Source organism: Peromyscus maniculatus, chromosome 15, assembly GCF_049852395.1.
Source record: "Peromyscus maniculatus bairdii isolate BWxNUB_F1_BW_parent chromosome 15, HU_Pman_BW_mat_3.1, whole genome shotgun sequence".
NCBI classification, from domain to species: domain Eukaryota; kingdom Metazoa; phylum Chordata; class Mammalia; order Rodentia; family Cricetidae; genus Peromyscus; species Peromyscus maniculatus.
The window spans coordinates 73,725,977-73,745,694 of record NC_134866.1 but is presented as its reverse complement, the minus strand read 5'-3'; the positions used below and the strand labels follow the sequence as shown (position 1 = coordinate 73,745,694).

Genomic DNA, 19,718 nt, shown 5'->3' with positions numbered 1-19,718 from the left:
GCTTATGGTCCCTTGGGTTTACTAAGACTAGGATGGTTCTGTAGATAAACCCCTGTGAGGACTCCAAGAAATGACTGTTTAATGAAAGGGTTTGTGTCTAGATGATACCTGTTTCCAGTGACAGTTCTGTCCTTTGAGAAGTTCACAACCAAGTTCCATTTTGTTTTGTTTTTAGACAGGGTTTCTCTGTGAAGCAGTCCTGTCTGTCCTGGAACTCACTCTGTAGACCAGGCTGGCCTCGAACTCACAGAGATCTGCCTGCCTCTGCCTCCTGAGTGCTGGGATTAAAGGTGTGCACCACCACTGCCCAGCTCAAGTTCCATTTCTTTTTTTCTTTTTTTTTCTTTTTTTTTTTTTTTGGTTTTTAGAGACAGGGTTTCTCTGTGTAGCTTTGCGCCTTTCCTGGAGCTCACTTGGTAGCCTAGGCTGGCCTCGAACTCACAGAGATCCGCCTGCCTCTGCCTCCCGAGTGCTGGGATTAAAGGCGTGCGCCACCAACGCCCGGCTCAAGTTCCATTTCTAATCATACAGAAGCAGAATGGTGCTATTTGGACTCAAAGCAGGGACATGGGAGGACCGTGCCTGCCGGTAATCTGAGACATAACTAGGCTGTGGACCCAGAGGCCGATGGCTAAGGTCCACTTTACCCTATTGTTGTGTTCTTGGCTTTGAACATCACCTGTCCACAACTGAAGAAGGAAAGTCCAACGTTTCATCATGCTCCTTCCTCAGAAGCTGAACTAGGAGGATTCTCTAGGGAAAAACCATGACCCTGAGTTATCCCGGTCTCTACATATTTCTTTTTCTAGCCATCCTCCAAAAGCTGGGTTGACAGGCTGCCCAGCCCATTCACACCCGTACTTGGAGTGGCCTTCTGTTGTTTCTGATCCGTAGGCTTGACACTGGCTGGCCCATCCAGTTTCTAAAGAGTGATGATCAGGGGCAGTCCCTTCAGGGCTATAACCAAGGGACTCTGTGAACGAGAACAAGCTTTTCCCCCACCTCCACCCGGCCACTGCTGTTACCATCTTGTGCTTCCTGTCTGGATGATGCTGGGAGGAGCCAGTGCGGGACTCCACCTCATTTGGACGAGGCTTAGGGAAGTGGAGGAAAACAAGAAATGCACATTTGCTGCAGAGGCGGAACAGTTGTGGCTGAAGTTTTTTATCTGCTCATCTGTTTCTGAAGATTAAGATCTCTGCACAAAGATCCAAAGTGTGACTTCAAGGGAGTCCTGTATTAATTAATGCTACTTTAAACGTTAGCACTTATTTTCTAGGGATAACAAGCAATTCCAGGAAACTTTTACACAAGGATTTAAGTAACGAGGGAATCAGGCACAGAAGCAGAGGCAAGAAACAGGTTCGAGATCATCCAGGGACTGGTTCAAGCTCAAGCTCCAGCAAGCGGCGGGGCACTGAAACCCTGTCCACTTTTACCCTCATGACCATGTCGTGGTCATGATCAGGACAAACGCAGCTTAAAAGGAAGTATTTCTGCCTAGAGTTGCACAAGGGTCAGTCCATCATGGTGCACAGGAAGCAGAGTGAGCAGTGATAGGCAGGGGCCAGGGTATGATAGACTCCCCGAGGACCCAGGGACCAACTTCCCCCTGCCTATGGCCAGCCCCACTTTGCACAATTCTGCTACCTCACAACAGTTTCGATAGTTAACATTCAGATTTTTGAATCTGTCAGTGGACTGAACCAGCTCTCAGGTCAGAGCCTCCTGATCTACTTAGCTCTAGGAAGTCTCCAGCTTGCACAGCTGCGTTTTACTAATAGCTCATGTAGGTCTCTCGATCCACCCAAGTTGACGGTGAAGATCACCCATCATCTCAAGATCTTCAAAACCTCAGCTCCAGAAGCACGTCTCTCAGAGCTTAGCAGCAATGCCCATGCTTTGTAGCAGAAAACGTAGTTAGAAGAAAAAAAAAAAAAGACCCGGTGTTTAAAAAGACGTGACAAGGCTTCCCTTCAAATGTAGCTCTTAGTCTTTTCACGATGTATACACGAGTTCATAAAAATGTCTTGGTACAGATAAGGGGCTTTGGACAGGTCAAACTCACACATATCCAAAGTAAGATCACTTCCGTGATCTTCCATTTATGTGGCCTTTCAATGCCAGGAGAGAAAGTGGCCATAAAAATTGAGCCAGCTCACAGCTCAGATGTGAGTCCTGCTGGCACTCATGACTGACTGTTTCTCCCCATCCCCTCACCCCTGGGACTAGTACTATGGAAGATAGAGGAGCCCCTGTCTCTTCCAAAGTCTACCTTGTCCTGGACTGCAGCTTGGGCCAGTCAGGGTTCAGCCTCTTGCTAAGGAACAAGCTTAAGAGCATGATGATGGGTCTGAAGCATGCATCTAACTGCATCTCTTTCTTCCAGGACGGCTTGAGAAGACTGTCCGGGAATGAGTATGTGTTCACAAAGAGTAAGTGTTCGTGTGCCACTTGTTACTGATAACTGAGCTTCAGCCTGTGCCACGTCCAGGGTTGTGCCTATTCCGTGATGGTCCTGGTGTTGCTTCCAATGGGTCTCATGAGTTTATTCCTCTCTGTGGTCTGAGGCCTCCTGGTTAAAATGATTTCTCAGAGCCTTGCTAGATAAGAAGTGCCATTCTCCATACATTTAAATGGGCCTTAGAGTTATTTTTCTGTTTATGGCCTTGAGATTTCATAACACGAGGAGAGCCCTGGTATGAAAATCTCCCTACCAGTGGAAGTTGAAGATTTTGTTTCTAGTGGCCCCCCTAAAGATAATGAAATGCTTAGGACACTGGTGAATCCACACCTAACTTGCCTCCTGTAACCTTATGTCTGCTCAGATGTACACCAGAGTCACAGTCACCTTTCGATGCCTATAACCATCAATGATGTCCCCCCTAGTATCGCCCAGTTACTGGATAATGAGGAAAGTTGGGACTTCAATATCTTTGAACTGGAAGCAGTTACACATAAAAGGTACGCGACATCTCTGCTTGAAGGCGGGGAGGGGGGTGACAGCCACGCTCAAGCCTTCATATCTAGAAACTTTGATGGAATTATGTGTCCTGAATATGCTCTTGTATGGAGAGGAGGTATCTGTGGGTAAGGTACAGGACCGGCATGCACTTCCTCACGCTACTTTTTTTGTGCCCATGAGCTGGGAGTTTGAAGTTTTCTCATCCCTCTGCCCTATAAAAATGGATTGGAATTCAGGTTCAGTCGTACACATAAGCTATTTGGGAGACTGAGGCAAGGTTATTCAAGCCCAGGGATTCAAGACTAGCCTGGGCAACAAAAATTTGTAATTCATATTCTCTCTCTCTCTCTCTCTCTCTCTCTCTCTCTCTCTCTCTCTCTCTCTCTCTCTCTCCCTCCTCTCTCTCCCTCTCTCTCTCCCTTTCTCTCTCCCCACCCACCCACCCCACAGAGGGATTTGATAGTAGCATAGATTTTCTTGGAGCGCATCCCGTCAGCAGGGTGAGCAGCTTCTTTTGTCTTAGGAGAAGGCATTTCTTCCCGGGATGTTGGTCTGTGGAGTATTAACTACTCACCTATGCAGTGACATAATTCTAAGTGAGGTGATTCTGCTGAAACCATGCAAACCGTCCCTTTTGCCCTCAGGCTCTTCTTCAGGGCATAAAGCGTACGCAGGACTCTGTGGAAGTGGAGGTGGAAAGGGGCCAACAGAGGTTCTGTGACTTACAGATAACCCAAAAATAAGCTGGATTGACTCCCAGGCGGCGCCTGGTTGCAAAGAAGGAGCTGGAAACGCTGCCAGTGTTTTGGTGCCCGGAGCACATTTGAGCGATCACGCACGAACTCCTCCATTCTCTCATGCCGTTCGTTAGAGGAAGCACTTTCTGGACCCCTGAACTCAGTGACCCCGTGTTTGTTTCCTGTTTTCAGGCCGCTGGTGTACCTGGGTTTAAAGGTCTTCTCTCGGTTTGGAGTATGCGAATTTTTAAACTGTACCGAGACCACTCTCCGGGCCTGGTTGCAAGTGATCGAAGCCAATTACCACTCCTCCAATGCCTACCACAATTCCACCCACGCTGCCGATGTCCTCCACGCCACGGCTTTCTTCCTTGGAAAGGAAAGGGTGAAGGTAGACTCCGGATATCACTGTCTAGCTGTCTGCTAGGGTGGAGAGCCAGGAACTCACGCTTAGCAAACACATTAGACATATTGTAACCCATTTGACAAGAGGGTTGGGTTTTTTTGGGGGGGGAGTACGTTATAAAACTGTTTTAGACACAGAACTTTCCCCTAGCTCTCCACTCTAAAATGCTTAAAATATTAACTGTGCTGCTGCCCTTTCTGTGGCCGATCCATGAACCCATACTTAACTATTTACCGGCCCTGGGAAATGGGGTTGCAGGACAGACTTCATTTAAAGCACTCTGTTGCTAGGACTTAGGGTTAAGTTCTAGTGTCAGAATTTGAACGGTATGTTACATTCCTAATAGGAACCACACAGCTTTCCCCGGGCCGATGTGCATTCTGGGTAGGTGTGGGTGTGTGTATCTGTGACTTTTGCCTAATTGTGAGTCTCACATCACTTAGTCTTATTTGGGGTTCAGCGCTGTTGTGACAAGGTACTGGTTTTAGGGTGGCCCTACACATGTCCACTGGCAAGCTGGGAGGATTCATCACCCTCTCTTCTCAACTTTTCTCAGCTTCCACAGTGACACTCTGATTCCCTTGCTGTGGTTCAAACTAGAGCTTAAAATGTGGGACTGGGAGTGTCACTCAGAGATGCAGCCTGTGCCCAACATGCGCACAGCCCTGGACCTGATTCCCAGCACTGCCAAGCCCCGCAAAGATGTTCTTAGTAGACATTCTGTTGATGTAATGCTGGAACATCAATCTGTGAAGAGGGCCACTGGATTATTTTCTTGGAACAGGGCTTGTAAGGGATTAAGACCCTGGTACTTAAGAGAGAGTGGAATGGGTAGAAGGAACAGAAATGGGTAGAGCGTCCCTCTCAGGTTTGCCAAAAACTCATCCTGGCAGTTATACAATACATCAAAGAATGTATTCCAATAATAATGCATTTGAAGGTTGAAAAAAAAAAGGAAGGAAGGAAAACAGAAAGATAGATGATCATGGTATCCGCCTGTGTCTGTAATAAACACCTGTTGGAGCCACACCCCTCTGAATCCCTGCTGTGGGTTCTAACACATGAGATGAGATGCGACACAGCCGAGGTCCCACCACTAGCTGAGCAGAGACCCGGTCACTAGCACCAAGGCGGGACTGATCCTGCCGCTGCTGCAGTTTGGAGTTGAGGTGAAGGTGACATTCCCTTCACAGCCCTTCTGTCGGAAACCTGGACGAGGTGCGCTGCAGAGTAAAGGATGTGTCGCTGTCATCCCCCTGCCTATTTTTCCTCAGAGTCCCAGAGTCTGAAATTCTCAAACAGCCCCAGAACCGAGATTCTGACTAATTGCAACCCACTTACAATTCAAAAGATGTCTCCTGGCTTCAGCAGTTCCTGCCAGTGATTCAAAAAGTGCAGCTCAGCAAGGAACCTGGGAGACTTGGGCAAGGAACCTGGGAGACTTGGGCAAGGAACCTGGGAAACTTGAACAAGGAACCTGGGAGACTTGGGCAAGGAACCTGGGAGACTTGAGCAAGGAACCTGGGAGACTTGGGCAAGGAACCTGGGAGACTTGGGCAAGGAACCTGGGAGACTTGGGCAAGGAACCTGGGAGACTTGGGCAAGGAACCCGGGAGACTTGAGCAAGGAACCTGGAAGACTTGGGCTGTCGGCAGCCAAGTTCAGCCCAAGTTCAGCCAGTCCACCGAGATGCACTTGCAGTGGGAGTCCCTGCTGGGGGTTCTTCATTAGACCTCCTGCCCCGATAATGTCAGCCAGGAAAACTGTATTCGTTCCTGTTTTTTGCATCATCAGTCCCTATAATCTCCTAGGGGTGATAAAAGTCAAATATAATCTATGAGTTCTGGGGATTGATGCCTCCGGCCACTCAGTTCCACTCCCAGTGCCAAAGTTAAGTTTAATTTTTTAAAATCTGTTCTCTGAAATTTTCAAACAATATACTTTGATCATATTCTTTCCCCTCTTCCAGTTCCTCCCAGATCCTCCCCCACCCCCCTATCCACCCAACTTTATGTTCTTTCTCTCTTAAAAACAAAACAACAAAACATGGAGCCCAATTTGTGTGGGCCACCTGCTTCTGAGCATGGGGCCTGCCCTGGAATATGGCTGATAGACTCATTACCAATCTGTTGGAGAAAACTGATTTTTCCTTTCTCAGCGAATAGCTTCTTGGGAAAGGGAGACCCTTTGTGTCCACTTCCCCTTCTCCATGCCGGGGTTTTGTTTAGCTTGAGTCTGTGCGGGTCTTGCACAAGCTATCATGGTCTCTGTGAGTTCATATGTGCATCAGCCCCATGTCTGGGGGACATTGTTTCCTTACGTTATCTGCCACCTCTGACTTGTAAGATCTTTCTGCCTCCTCTTTAGCACAGAGCCCTGAGCCTTGAGGGGCAGGGAATGATAGAACCATTTCATTGAGGGCTGAGTATTCCAAAGGCTCCCACTCTCTGTACATTGTCCAGCTGTGGGTCTCTGTGTTAATTACCATCTACTTGAGGCAGTAGGAGGTTGAGTAATCTGTGGGTATAGTAATATGTCATTAGGAGTCATTTTATTACTACGTTCCTTTAGCAGAATAATAGAAATAGGCTTCCCCTCAGGACCTACATCTAGTCTCAGGTTTGGGGCTCATTAACAGTGTCAGATATGCATTCCTTCTTATGGACTGGGCCTTAAATCCAATTTAAAAAAAAGTGTTTGGTTACTCCCATAGCATGCGCCAGTACTGGACCGGTGGGCGTATCTTGCCAGAAGGGACATTATTATAGTTCATGGCTCTTCTAGGTGGGAGAGATTGATGGTTTCTTTTCTCCTCACCCCTAAATGAAACACACATATCTAAAGGTGTAAAAGCTAGCTTCCACACATATACAAGAGGAAATATGCACTGCTTGTCTTTCTGCGTGTGAGTTACCGTATTCATGATGATTGTTTCTAGTTTCATCTATTTGCCGGCACATTTCAGTTTTCTTAACAGCTGAATAATATTCTATTATGTAAATGTACCACATTTTTATTATCCATCTGTCAGCTGGTGGGCATTTACACTGTTTCCAATTTCTGGCTATTACGAATAGAGCAATGATGAACATGGCTGAGCAAGTATCTCCGGAGTTAGAAGCAGAATCTTTTGGGTATATGCCCAAGAGTGGTATAGTTGGAGCTCTTGGTAGATCTATTTCCAGCTTCCCGAGGAACCTCCACACTGATTTCCATAGTGGCTGTACAAGTTTGCATTTGCACCAGCAATGAATAAGTGTTCCCCTCTCCCCACACCCTTGCCAGCATAAGCTGTCATTTGTTCTGATCCGGGCCATTCTGATACTGTGGTAAGATGAAATATCAGAGTAGTTTAATTTGCATTTCCCTAACAGCTAAGGATGTTGAACATTGAAGTGTTTCTGAGCCATTTGTGATTTATGTCTTGAGGATTTTGTTTAGCTCTGTCCTGGTGGGTTTTTGTCAACTTGACACAAACCTAGACCGATTTGGGAAAGAGAGAATCTTAATTGAGAACCACGCCTCCACCAGATCGCCTGTGTGAAATCTGTAGTGCTTTTTCTCAATTAACCATTGATGGAGGTAGGCCCATCCCCCAGGGGGCAGTACCACCCCTGGGTAGGTGATCCTGGGTTATATAAGAAAACAGGCTGAGCAAGTCATGGAGACCTTTGCATCAGTTCCTATTCCGACTTCCCTTGTGGTGGAATGTGACCTGAAAGTTATAAAGTAAACCCTTCCCGCCCCCCCCCCCCCCCAAGTTTCTTTTGGTCAGTATTTTATCACAGCAATGGAAATCCTGATTAAGTTCCATGCTGAATTTTAAAAATTGGGTTGTTTTCTTATGTTCAGGTTTGTTTAGTTCTGTGTATATTCTAGGTACTAACCCTCTGACAGATGTATAATTATTACAGTTTTCCCCCCATTCTGTATACTGCCTATTCAAATGATGGTGTCCTTTGCTATACAGAAGCTTTTAACTTCGTGAGTCCTTTTTATTATTGGTCTTAATACCTATGCTTTCAGGATCCTATTCAGAAGTCTTTTCCTGTGCCAGTGAGTTCAAGTCTGTTTCCTATTGTCTCTTCTATCAGGCTCAGGGTATCAGGGCTTATTTTGAGGTCCTTGGTCCATTTGGAGTTGAGTTCTGTGCAGAGTGAGAGAGAGATGCAGATCTCTATGCATTCTTCCACATGCAGTCACCCAGTTTGGCCAGCACCATATGTTGGAGACAGTGTCTTTTCTCAAGTGTGTGTGTTTGGCTTCTCCGTCAAAAATCAGGTGTCCGTAGGTGTGTGGACTTAGGACTGAGTCTTTTATTTGATCCCACTGCTCAACATGTCTGATTTTTATGCCAAGACCACACTGTTTGTATTACTAGAGTTCTGTAATCCAGCTTCAGATCAGGTTGGTAAGATTGCCAGCAGTTCTTTTATTGTTCAGGATTGTCTTACTATCCTGGGTATTTGTTGTTTCCACATGAAATTTAAGATTATATTTTCATTTCTATGAAGAATTGCATTGGATTTTGATAAGGATTGCATTGACTCTGAAATTGATTTTGGTGGGACATCCGTTTCCACAGCATTAATTCTATCCATCATGACCATGGAAAAGCTTCCCGTCTTCTGATGTCTTCAGTTTCCTTCTTCAGTGTCTTAGAGTCTCTATTAGACAAGTCTTTCTCGTGCTTGGTTAGTTAGCTCACATTTCTTTTTGTAAAGGTATTGTTTCCCATGTTTTTTTCTCAGTGTGTTTCTCATTTGCATACAGGAAGGCTACTGATTTTTGCTTGTTTTGTATCCAGCTACTTTGACCAACATTTTTATCTCTAGAAGTTGCCTGACAGTTCTTAGGATCTTTTATGTATTACAGCCATATCACCTGCAAATAAGGATACTCTAGCGTCTTCCTTTTCTGTTGGTATCCGCTTGATCTCCTTCTGTTTCTTACTGCTCTAATTAAGACTTCAAGCACTATATTGAATGGGTATAAAGTGGACATTCATGTCTTGCTTCTGATTTTTGTGGAAATGCTTTGAGTTTCTATCCATTGATAATGATGTTGGCTGTGGGCTTGTAGTAAATTGCCTTTATTTACTGAGATATGTCTCTCATATCCTGAATCTCTCCAGGACTTTTATCATGAAAAAAAGTTGGGTTCTGTCAAAGGCCTTTTCTGAATCTAATAAGATGATCATGCGGTTCTATCCTTTAGTCTATTTATGTAGTGGGTTATGTTTATGCACTTACATATGTTGAACTATCCCTGCATCTCTGGGATGATGCTAACTTGATTGTGGTGGATAATCTTTTTAGTGAGTTTTTGGATTTAGTTTGCAATTGTTTTATTGAGTTTTTGCATCTATTTACATAAGGGTTGATCTATAATTTTCCTTTTTTGTTGTATGTGGTTTAGCAATAAGGCTTCATAAAAAGGACTGGGGGATGTTTCTTCAGTTTCTATTTTGCAGAATAATTTGAGGAGGGGAGGTGTTAGTGCTTCATTGAAGGTCTGGTAGAAGAATTCTGCACTGAATCCATTTGTCCCTGGGCTCTTCTCAGTTAAAAGAGTTTCCATTACTGCTTCTATCTCACTAGGGGTTAACCATCTTTTAAAAATATTTACCCATCTTGATTTAACTTGTTAGATTATATATATTAAGAAATTCAAGCGGGGTGTTGGTGGCACATACCTTTAATCTCAGCACTCGGGAGGCAGAGCCAGGCAGATCTCTGTGAGTTCAAGGCCAGCCTGGTCTACAGAACAAGATCCAGGACAGGCACCAAAACAACACAGAGAAACCCTGTCTCGAAACCACCCTCCTCCCCCCAAAAAGAAAGAAATTCATTCATTTCTTTGAGGTTTTTCTGGTTGGCAAAATACAGATTTTAAAAGTATGTCCTTATAAGTCTTTGAATTTCTTCAGTGTCTGTTTTAATGTCTCCCTTTTCATCTCTAATTTTATTAAATTGGATTTTTTTTTGTTAATTTAACTAATGTTTTATCAATCTTGTTGATTTTTTTCCCCTAAGAACCAACTCATTGTTTCAGTGATTCTCTGTGTCTGTGTGCTTGTTATTATTTATATTCATTGATCTAAGCCCTGGGTTTGATTCTTTCTTCCCTTCTATTTTTTTTCTGGGTGTTTTGTTTTGTTTTCCTAAAACTTACAAGTGTATCACTAAGTTATTAATATGAGATCTTGCCTGTTTTGTGGTGTTGTTATTGTTGTTTTTTAATGTAGCAGTGCTGTGAGCTTTCCTCTTAGAACTGCCTTCATTGTGTCCCATAGATTTTGGTATGTTGTTTTCAATTCCAAAATTCTATTCTAAAAAGTTTAAACTTTTCTTAATTTCAGCCTTGATCCAATTTTCACTCAGTATTGTGTTGTTTAGTTTCCATGAATTTGTGTACTTTCTGCTGTTTCTGTTGTTGTTGATGTCCAACTTTATCCCATGGTGATCAAATAGGATGCTAGAAGTTATTTCAGTCTCCCTCTTTCTGTTAAGACTTGCTTTATGGAGGGATGCATGACCTCAGCTAAGACTCGTAGCAATAGTGGAGAGGGTGCTTGAACTGGCCTTCTTTTATAATCCAATCAGTGACTACCCTAATTGTTATCATAGGACCTTCATCCAGTAACTGACGGAAGCAGATGCAGAGATCCACAGCCGAGCACCAGGCCAGGCTCCAGGAGTCCAGTCGGAGAGAGGGAAGAGGGATCATGGGAGCAAAGGGGGTCAAGATCATGACAGGGAAACCCACAGAGACAGCTGCCCCCAGCTCATGGGAGAGCACAGACTCTAGACTGACAGCTAGGGAGCCTGCATGGGACCAGCCTAGACCCTCTACATGTGGGGGACAGTTGTGTAGCCTGGTCTGTTTGTGGGATCCCTAGCAGTGGGACCAGAACCTGTCCCTGGCACCTGAGCTGGCTTTTTGGAACCTGTTCCCTATGGTTGGCTGCCTCCCCCAGCCTTGATGCAGGGGGAGGAGCTTGGTCCTGCCTCATCTTGATGTGCCCTGCTTTGTTGACTCCCATGGGAGGCCTGACCCTTTCTGAATGGAGGTGGAGGAGGAGTGGATGGGGGCGAGGGTAAGAAGGGAGGTGGGGGGAGGGAACGGGAGGAGAGGAAGGAGGGGAAACTGTGGTTGGGATGTAAAGTAAAAAATGTAATTTAAAAAAAGGAAGCAAAAGACTTGCTTTATGTCCCAATATGCGGTCGATTTTGGCAAAAAAGTCCCATGGGCTGCTGACCAAAAGTATATTCTCAGTATTTGGGGAGGATGTTCTGTAGATGTCTGTTAGGTCCGTTGACTTAGGATATTATTTAATGCCAGAGTTCCACTATTTGGTTTTTGTCTGGGTGACCTATTGGTGAGAATGAGGGTGTGAAGTCACCCACTGTCCCTGTGTTAGGGTTGAGAGGTGACTTGGATGCAACAGTGTTTCTTTTATGAAATTGGATGTTCTGTGTTTGGTGTATAAATACTTCGAATTGTTCTTTTGGGTGGTATTTTTCTTTAATAACTATGTAGTATCTTTCTTTGTCCCTTCTGATTAGTTTTGAAGTCTCTGTTGTTAGACATTAACATAAATGTGAAACTTCTGAATACTACCATTACAAAGCATCAACCTAGCCAGAGCCAATGTGCCAGTGTGGCCAGACCCCTTAAGAAGAGGTTGCAGACCACATGCTCTGGCTGCTCTCACCTGGGTCCTGAAGCCGACTGCACGCAGATAGGCCTCGACAGCAGCGCCCTGTTTATTATCTGGGCCAGAGTGACGATCTGAATAAGGAAGGGTTGGGAAGGTCAATTTCTCCCGGTAAAGAACAATGCAGCCATGTCCTTGTTGTGTCTGGAGGCTTAGAGTTGGGGTTGTACTAGCTGCAGGTTTGGGGTCTCATTCTCCCTCTCTCTCTGACACACACACACACACACACACACACACACACACACACACACACACACACGCACGCATGCGTGGGCGGTCTTGCTTGTTTCTCCTCTGTTCTTGTTTGTGAGCTTGCCTGGTTTTCTTGCCTCACCTCCCAGTCATGTCTTATCAGACAGTGTATGGTCAGTGCTCACAAAACGGTAGGACAAGACACATGATTGGTAGCTCAGTAGAAGTTCCAATGCCATTGCATTGTTGGGGTTAAATAAGTGTAAGGTTGGAGGAGAGGCAGGTCTGGACAGTACAATTTGTATTTTGTAGCCACTTAGTATCTCTCCCATCGGCTAGTCTGAAAAAAGGGTTGGCCGGGACTTCCATCAGAACTGCATTTACCGTAGCCAAACCACCTGAGACCCACAGCAAGGGCCCTGTGTCCTCACTGCTCAGGTAAAGTCACTTACAGCAGGGGACAAGTCGGGGCCGTTCCGGGTTCTGAGCTTGGAGGTAATGGGCTACACCTCTAGCTTATGGTGGCCTCTTCTGACAGCACTGAGGAGAACCTAATGCTTTCATTCCCTGGCCCCTCTAGTCTTCAGCTCATGCAAAGTTCCCAGGGAACACCCAGGCTGCTCACTCGGGAAAGCTGGTATGCTGGCTGGGCCAAGCCAGGAATCCTACCTGCTCTGTGAGGTTAAGGTTTAAGGTGGACGTGACTCCCTTCCTGGAGAGAGAGAACATTCGAGAGAGTCCCACTATAACCCCAGACCAGCACCAGCAGGTGGTGTGAGGTGGCCTGAGGACATCATTTGGACAGAGCTGAGCTTCAGGTTTAGTCTTCCTTACCCAGTGTTCCCTCCCACGAACTTTGAGACCACCAACAACCCTGGCTAGTCTTCCCTGAGGCCTCCTTCCCTCTTGGTTCACTGTTCACCCCGAGTGGCGCACTTGTCTGTCTCGGTAATTTCATCTGGGATTCTGTTCGCCTAGACTTCTGTCCCTAGCCACTTGTTACTTCATCGCCTGCTGCTTATCCATCATGCTTCAGCAATGAAAATCACTTTCTTAGGAAAGCCGTCATTGGCCATTCTGTAGACCTCTGCTGGCCAGTTTGGTAGTCATTAGCCATACATGGCTATTAAGTAAAGCTATGCAGCCCCTTCCTCACACTAGCCCAGCCATCAGTCAAGTGCTCAGGGTTATGTGTGATGAGGGTTTATCTGCATACCACACATGCAGGGCATTCCCATCATCACAAGATGCTCAATGGTCAGTGCAGCCCTGATCTGCCCAGCCCTGTGGTTACACTCTCAGAGTGTTTGGACTCCCCTTAGCATATCTCACAAGTTAGTACCGCTTCAGCTTCATACCTGGCACCTTTAGGCATCTGATACTGAACTCACAATACCGTGTCTTATGTAACACCCCTTTTGCCAGCTTTCTATTCGCCTACAAGCTAAGAAAAACACTTTCTGTCATTTGTGTTCCCTGTTAGCTCAGTGAAAGCTCCGCTCCGGTGAGTTTCCTTTTGCCTTTGCTGCCCAGCCCCACCTGGCTCCTGCCTCACTGCTAAGCTCTGACCACTGCCCCATCCACATAACGTGTGAGTTATCTGTGCTGTTTACAACTAGCTCTCCAAGATGCTTGCAGAAGCCAAGAGAGTGTTTGTGATGCCGGCCACTTTCTATCCCTCATGGCAGAGGGTCACCGCAGCCATCCAAAAGGCCTGCTTGGCCTCTTTCTCACAAAGCCAGCAAATGAGCTCTAGATGAAGAGTCCAGGGTTACTGCAGCTCTGGCTCCCATGGTCTCAAGAAAACACAGGGCACAGGAAGGTGGCAGCATGTGCCCAAGGCCACCTTTCAGCTATGGCTAGGAGGAAACTGAAAGACCATTCTCGAAGTTCCAGCCCCAAGACAGAGATGGGTGTTGTCTCCAGGAGCCCGTGGCTAATGCTCGGTGTCTCTTTCCTTTTCCCAGGGCAGCCTGGACCAGCTGGATGAGGTGGCTGCTCTGATCGCTGCGACGGTCCACGACGTGGATCACCCCGGAAGGACCAATTCCTTCCTGTGTAACGCAGGCAGCGAGCTGGCTGTGCTCTACAACGACACCGCGGTCTTGGAGAGTCACCACACCGCCCTGGCCTTCCAGCTCACGGTCAAGGACACCAAGTGCAACATTTTCAAGAACATTGACAGGTACGTTAGCGCTGGACTCCTGTGCTTAGGTGTGTGACGCTAAAGGGGAAACTAGGTTTTCTCTGACTACTCAGCTTCCTCGAAGATGGAAATAACAGTTATCCACTGCATAGGATTGATTATCAAATAGCTTTGCCGCCTAAACTTAATTGTCCTTTTCAGGCTGCTTTTCATGTTTTAAAAACTCATTTTTTTAGTCTTCGGAAAGTCCATGAAAATAAATTGTTGTTGTTGTTGTTGTTTTTGTTTTTTATGCACTGCAAAGCACGACCTGACTGTTGACAGGGTACTGACAAGTCTGCCAGGTATTTTTACCTTCCCAGGAGGGCACCCCATCTTTTCTGTGGCTCAAAGACAATGCATCACCCTGCATTTCCAGCTGAATCTGGGCCAGTAAGCACCCTTCCTCAGGAGGAGCTCTCAGTGAAGATGCTGGGGCCCAGCTGGGCAGGGTTCCCTGTCCTGTCTGGTCTCCTCTGCAGAGAGCAACCCAATGTGATGAGACAGAGCAACTCTCGCCTGCCAGCAACATGTGTGTGACTATTTCCCTGCACACATCAGCTGCTGGGCAGTCCTGGGCAAAGGCCGGGCGGTCACTTGGGTCTCATGACGTTGTCTACATGAACATATCAGTTTAGGCTCTAGAAAAACCTATGAAATTATGGAGAATGGTTGTTCTAATTTGGACTTCAGTTCTATCAGTATCAAGGACCTGTAGAGAATTATTTCTTCTCAGGAGCCAATTTGCTTAGCTCCTCCTTCGGCCTCTTCAAGTTAGTAAAAGATAGGAATTCTCTGATAACCTTGGGCCATTGCTCCAACCACAGTAACATCTATCAATTGCCAGGCTAGAAAATTAGAGAAAAGGAAAAGCTTCCTCTAGACTATCAGAAGAAAGCGTGGCAGTTCTCTCCGGTGGGAATCGGTCTGCATGGAATGCAGACATGTCATCAGGCTGCCACTTTGGTCTGCCCCTCCCTTCTACTTCCTCGTCCTAGTGTTTGCCAAGGAAGGGGTGGGAACGTCCTTTGGAAACAACTGTCCACCACATGACACGTGCTTTCTTTTAACATCCGTGTGAAGAAGAGTCAGCTGTCCTGGAGAACACGGAACGGCATCCACAACTTGGGCTTACTGGGAGCATGACCAGACGGACCCTGGGGTCAGGAGTCACTTGACTCTGCCCCCGCTGTGTCCTAGGTTGTAGGGGACATGGCAGCAGGGCCGTTCTGACTTAGGACATGATGTGAACCGGGACCTTTGTCTTCTTATGTAGGAACCATTACCGAACGCTACGCCAGGCTATTATCGACATGGTTTTGGCCACGGAGATGACAAAGCACTTTGAACACGTGAACAAATTTGTGAACAGCATCAACAAGCCCCTGGCAGCTGAGGTGAGCATCCCTATGTAACAGGACACAGCAGTGTGTTTCCATGAGAGCCTGCTCCGGCAGCAAAGCCTTTCCTCCTTTTGGAATGGGAGGTGATGATCAGCCTAGAGCTGGGAAAGGACTGCAAGTCCAGGCGCTTGTGTTTCTCGGGGATGAGAACAGACTGACAGCTGTCTACTGCAATGTCGTGCTCCTTGAAAGAAAGGCCCTGAGATAACGTGGCAAAGGGAGTTAGGCCCAGAGTATGTAATAGTAGGAGCCCACAGATGAGCCGAGACTAGCATGAATGGTGGTTCAAGCTGAGACTAGCGTGAATGGTGGTTCAAAAGGGACTAGCATGAAGGGTGGTTTGAGCCCGAGACTAGAATGAATGGTGGTTTGAGCCGAGACTAGCATGAATGGTGGTTTAGGCTGGGACAGCATGAATGGTGGTTCAAGCTGGGACTAGCATGAATGGTGGTTCAAGCTGAGACTAGCATGAATGGTGGTTCAAGCTGGGACTAGCATGAATGGTGGTTTGAGCCAAGACTAGCATGAATGGCGGCAGAGACCCAACATACTTTTTGTCCTTTGATCTTAGGATTGCAAAGTTAAAGAATGCTTCAAAGACCTGTACTCTTCTCACCATCTGAGGACTACAGGGAAACACGTCTAGTATCTCTTTTCTGTTGCCGTGATAAAATAACCTGACAAAAAGTGTGTTAGGGAAGAAAAGGTTTATTTGGGTCCTAGGTCAGTCTCTCACTGAGGGAACTTAAGGCAAGAACTCAAGACAGGAACCTGAAGGCAGAAACGCTTGCTCTTTCATGCAGCATTAATTCTGACCAGGGAACTCACTCCCAGCCAAGGAAGTATGGCAGACACCATGGAAGAAGGAAGCTTACTGACCCACTCACCAGTTCATGCTTAGCCAAGCCATGCTTACCTTACAGATCAGAACCACTTGTTGGGGGATGGTGCCACCCACAGTTGGCTGGTCTTCCCACAACCATTAACAATCGAGACAATCCCCCAGAGATGGGCTATCGGCCAATGGGAACTGGGCAATCCCTCACTTGAGATTCCCTTCTTGGAAGAACCGAGGCTATGTTAAGTTGACAAGTAAAGCTAACTAGTACAGAAGTGTATCATGTTTTCCCTCCCTCCTTCCCCTCACTCCCTCTTTCAAAAATGAAAATAATAAAAATAGGGCTGGAGAGATGGCTCAGAGGTTAAAAGCACTGACTGCTCTTCCAGAGGTCCTGAGTTCAATTCCCAGCAACCACATGGTGGCTCACAACCATCTGTAATGAGATCTGGCACCCTCTTGTGGCATGTAGGAATACATGCAAATAGAATACTGTAAACATAATAAATAAATAAATAAATAAATAAATAAATAAATAAATCTTAAAAAATAATAATAAAAATAAAATGAAAACCAAGAGAGACAAACTAACAAGAAAAACCTGTGGGGAGGAAGGGAGGATCCGGAGAAGGGAACAAGATGATCAAAATATAGTATATAATTTTTTTTCTTAAATAAAAGTTTTTAAAAGAGAGAAATTTACCATGGACCTGCTTTATGGGCCTTACAAATCTGGGCTTTAGAAACACAGACATAATGTTCACTCTTCACTAAGATGAAATCAATTGCCCTCAGAGATCATAAAAGTTATCCAGAGCTCTGAGAAAGCAGTTTCTGGTCTTGAGGAAAAGAGTCTGGAAATGGTAAAATAAATGTTTTCAAAATAAGTTGATGATCAATGAGGACACTGTAGAACCCATCACCATGACCAGCCTAGGGGAAAGAACAGTGTCTACCTCACCGGTGTGGAACTCCATCTCTCACGGACTCCACCACACAGTGCCAGGGCTTTCCTTCCAACAAAGGATGGAGGGGAACAAGCATCATGATGTTTTGAGAGAAAACTATACAGGATGGTAGGATTTAGAATCGGGAAGGTCCTCTCTCCATGCCTCCAACTCCATGCTGAGATTTACTGTCTGTCACACTGTCTACTGTCAACAATGCCGTCTCAAGGTACTGGGAAACAACTTCCCAGCACAGGGTCCCCATCAGGGGTCCAATAAATAGGACCGGCCTCAAAACAAAATCCCACTATACGTCACGCTGTCTTTCAGCTTGGCAGAGCTCTGGAGAGCTAATGAACTGTTTCATACAAATTGATGGTGCCTTTTAGAGCAAATATTTTTCCAGGCTCTGTGTAACTGGCTTGTGAATGCATACACATCCACCAACTCACCGACCTGGTTTCATGCCCCAGGGCCACTGGCATTCTCCCAGTAGGTACACACTACTGTATAATCAGGTTGTCGGAGGCTGCTGAACACACATTCGCTTGCATTTTGGCCCAAATGTACATGTTTCACACTTCATACTAATTACCTCTCAGGGAGAACCAGCCAAGAAAACACAAGAATGCATGCGTGCCTTAAGGCGTGGGGGTGGGAAGGCAGGGAGGGGAAACACGCAAAAACAAATAAAGAAGTAATTGAAAAATCACAATTTCCCTACTTTTGATGCATTAAAGAAACTGAAGGTTGTGTTTTCACACATTTCTGAGGAGTCAGGGGGAGGGGGGAGAAAGTCCTTTTTAGGGTAATCTTCTAAACTGCTCCAAACAAACACGGCCTGTAGCTGTTATGGCTGACAAGATGGGTGTAAGTGAGCGAACGGGTGGTGACAGGGACCGTTGGTTGAGTTAGCTTTTGCAGGCTTCACCGGCCCTGGTCTGATCATGTTTTCCAGAGTGAGGGCAGCGACTGTGAGTGCAACCCCGCTGGCAAGAACTTCCCTGAAAACCAAATCCTCATCAAGCGCATGATGATTAAGTGTGCTGACGTGGCCAACCCATGCCGACCCCTGGACCTGTGCATTGAGTGGGCCGGGCGGATCTCCGAGGAGTATTTTGCACAGGTGTGCTGCTGTGTGAGAAGTGTCCCTTTCCTTCTAGGAACGGGGCCCCGGGCCATAGAACCCTGTGGGTTCCACAGCTAGCGATCGCCTCTTCTCTGGAAGGGACATACTTCAGCCCTGAAGGCTAGAGCAGACTTGGGATTCCCTCAAGGGACAGGCCCATGTGCTAGTCCACTGAACAACATCCTCTAGGACTGGAGTGATAGACTAAGACTTTGTTAGTCAGTTCTGTAATAGTTGGACCCTGAACATTCATAAGCTCATGGATACAGACATAGGTAGGCCCACACCTTGGTTCAAAGGGGTAGGGGTCTAGAGAGATGGCTCTGTGGGTAAGAGCACTTGGTACCCAAACATGAGACTTAAATTCAAATCTTAGCACCCATGCTGAGAAGCAGGCCATGGCCACGTGAGCGCCTTTGGCCTGAGCACTGTGTAGGGGCACAGACAGGACTACTGGGGTTTGCTAGGTCCAGAGAGACCTTGTCTCAAAGGAATGAGGCACAGAAATGATAGAGCAGGGCCGTTTGTGCACATGCACACAAACGCACATGTGCGTATATTCCACACACAATACTCACATGTATGTTTGCACACATACATATCAAAAACTAACGAAGAACTACTCCTGAGGCTCTATCTGTGCTACGTTCTACAGGGATTCAGATTTCTTTCCTAAAGGAGAAAGGGGCTTTACAGAGTGAGATTAGAGTTATATTTTTTGATGGATTTAAAAATGTAAAAACAGGATAAAAAGAGAAAACTCCAGAAGACAATAAACTGCCAGGTGGCTTCTGAAGTAGAGTCCTACTTTAAAGAAGAAAGTCTTTAAAGACTAGGGTCTGTATGAGTGATGGAAGACAGATCATTAGCATCTGTAAGTGATGCATAGGGGTGCGCACTCTCTGGCTGGAATGTATTACTGAGGCAGGATAAAGAATAGCTAACATCTTATAGCAGGGCTGTCTGGGAAGGAGCCTCTGAACTGCAGAAAAGTAGGGCAGGCATCTCTGAGCTTACCCATGTTGGGGAGGGGAAACCAGGGGATGGGGGCGGGAAGGAGTAGAGAGGATAGGGGGGGTGAGGTATGGACCAAATTACTCCAAGAATACCAGTGGATATTTTAAGGCTACTTGATGAACTGAGTGAGCTGAGCCAGAAGTCATTAATGGGTTTCCTGGGACCCACATGGAAAGAAT

General features: G+C 46.2%; 1 protein-coding gene across 8 annotated transcripts in view; it reads left to right on the top strand.

The window, feature by feature from the left end:
- Pde8b (phosphodiesterase 8B) overlaps nucleotides 1–19,718 on the top strand; it is a 227,246-nt gene that overhangs the window by 203,548 nt on the left and 3,980 nt on the right. For all 8 annotated transcript variants that reach the window (XM_016000316.3, XM_016000315.3, XM_042261646.2 and 5 more), the window contains 6 exons: nucleotides 2,390–2,435; nucleotides 2,829–2,964; nucleotides 3,895–4,093; nucleotides 13,988–14,205; nucleotides 15,482–15,602; nucleotides 18,352–18,519. In XM_016000316.3, coding sequence (XP_015855802.1) covers nucleotides 2,390–2,435; nucleotides 2,829–2,964; nucleotides 3,895–4,093; nucleotides 13,988–14,205; nucleotides 15,482–15,602; nucleotides 18,352–18,519 — 888 coding nt within the window. The remainder of the gene's footprint in view (nucleotides 1–2,389; nucleotides 2,436–2,828; nucleotides 2,965–3,894; nucleotides 4,094–13,987; nucleotides 14,206–15,481; nucleotides 15,603–18,351; nucleotides 18,520–19,718) is intronic.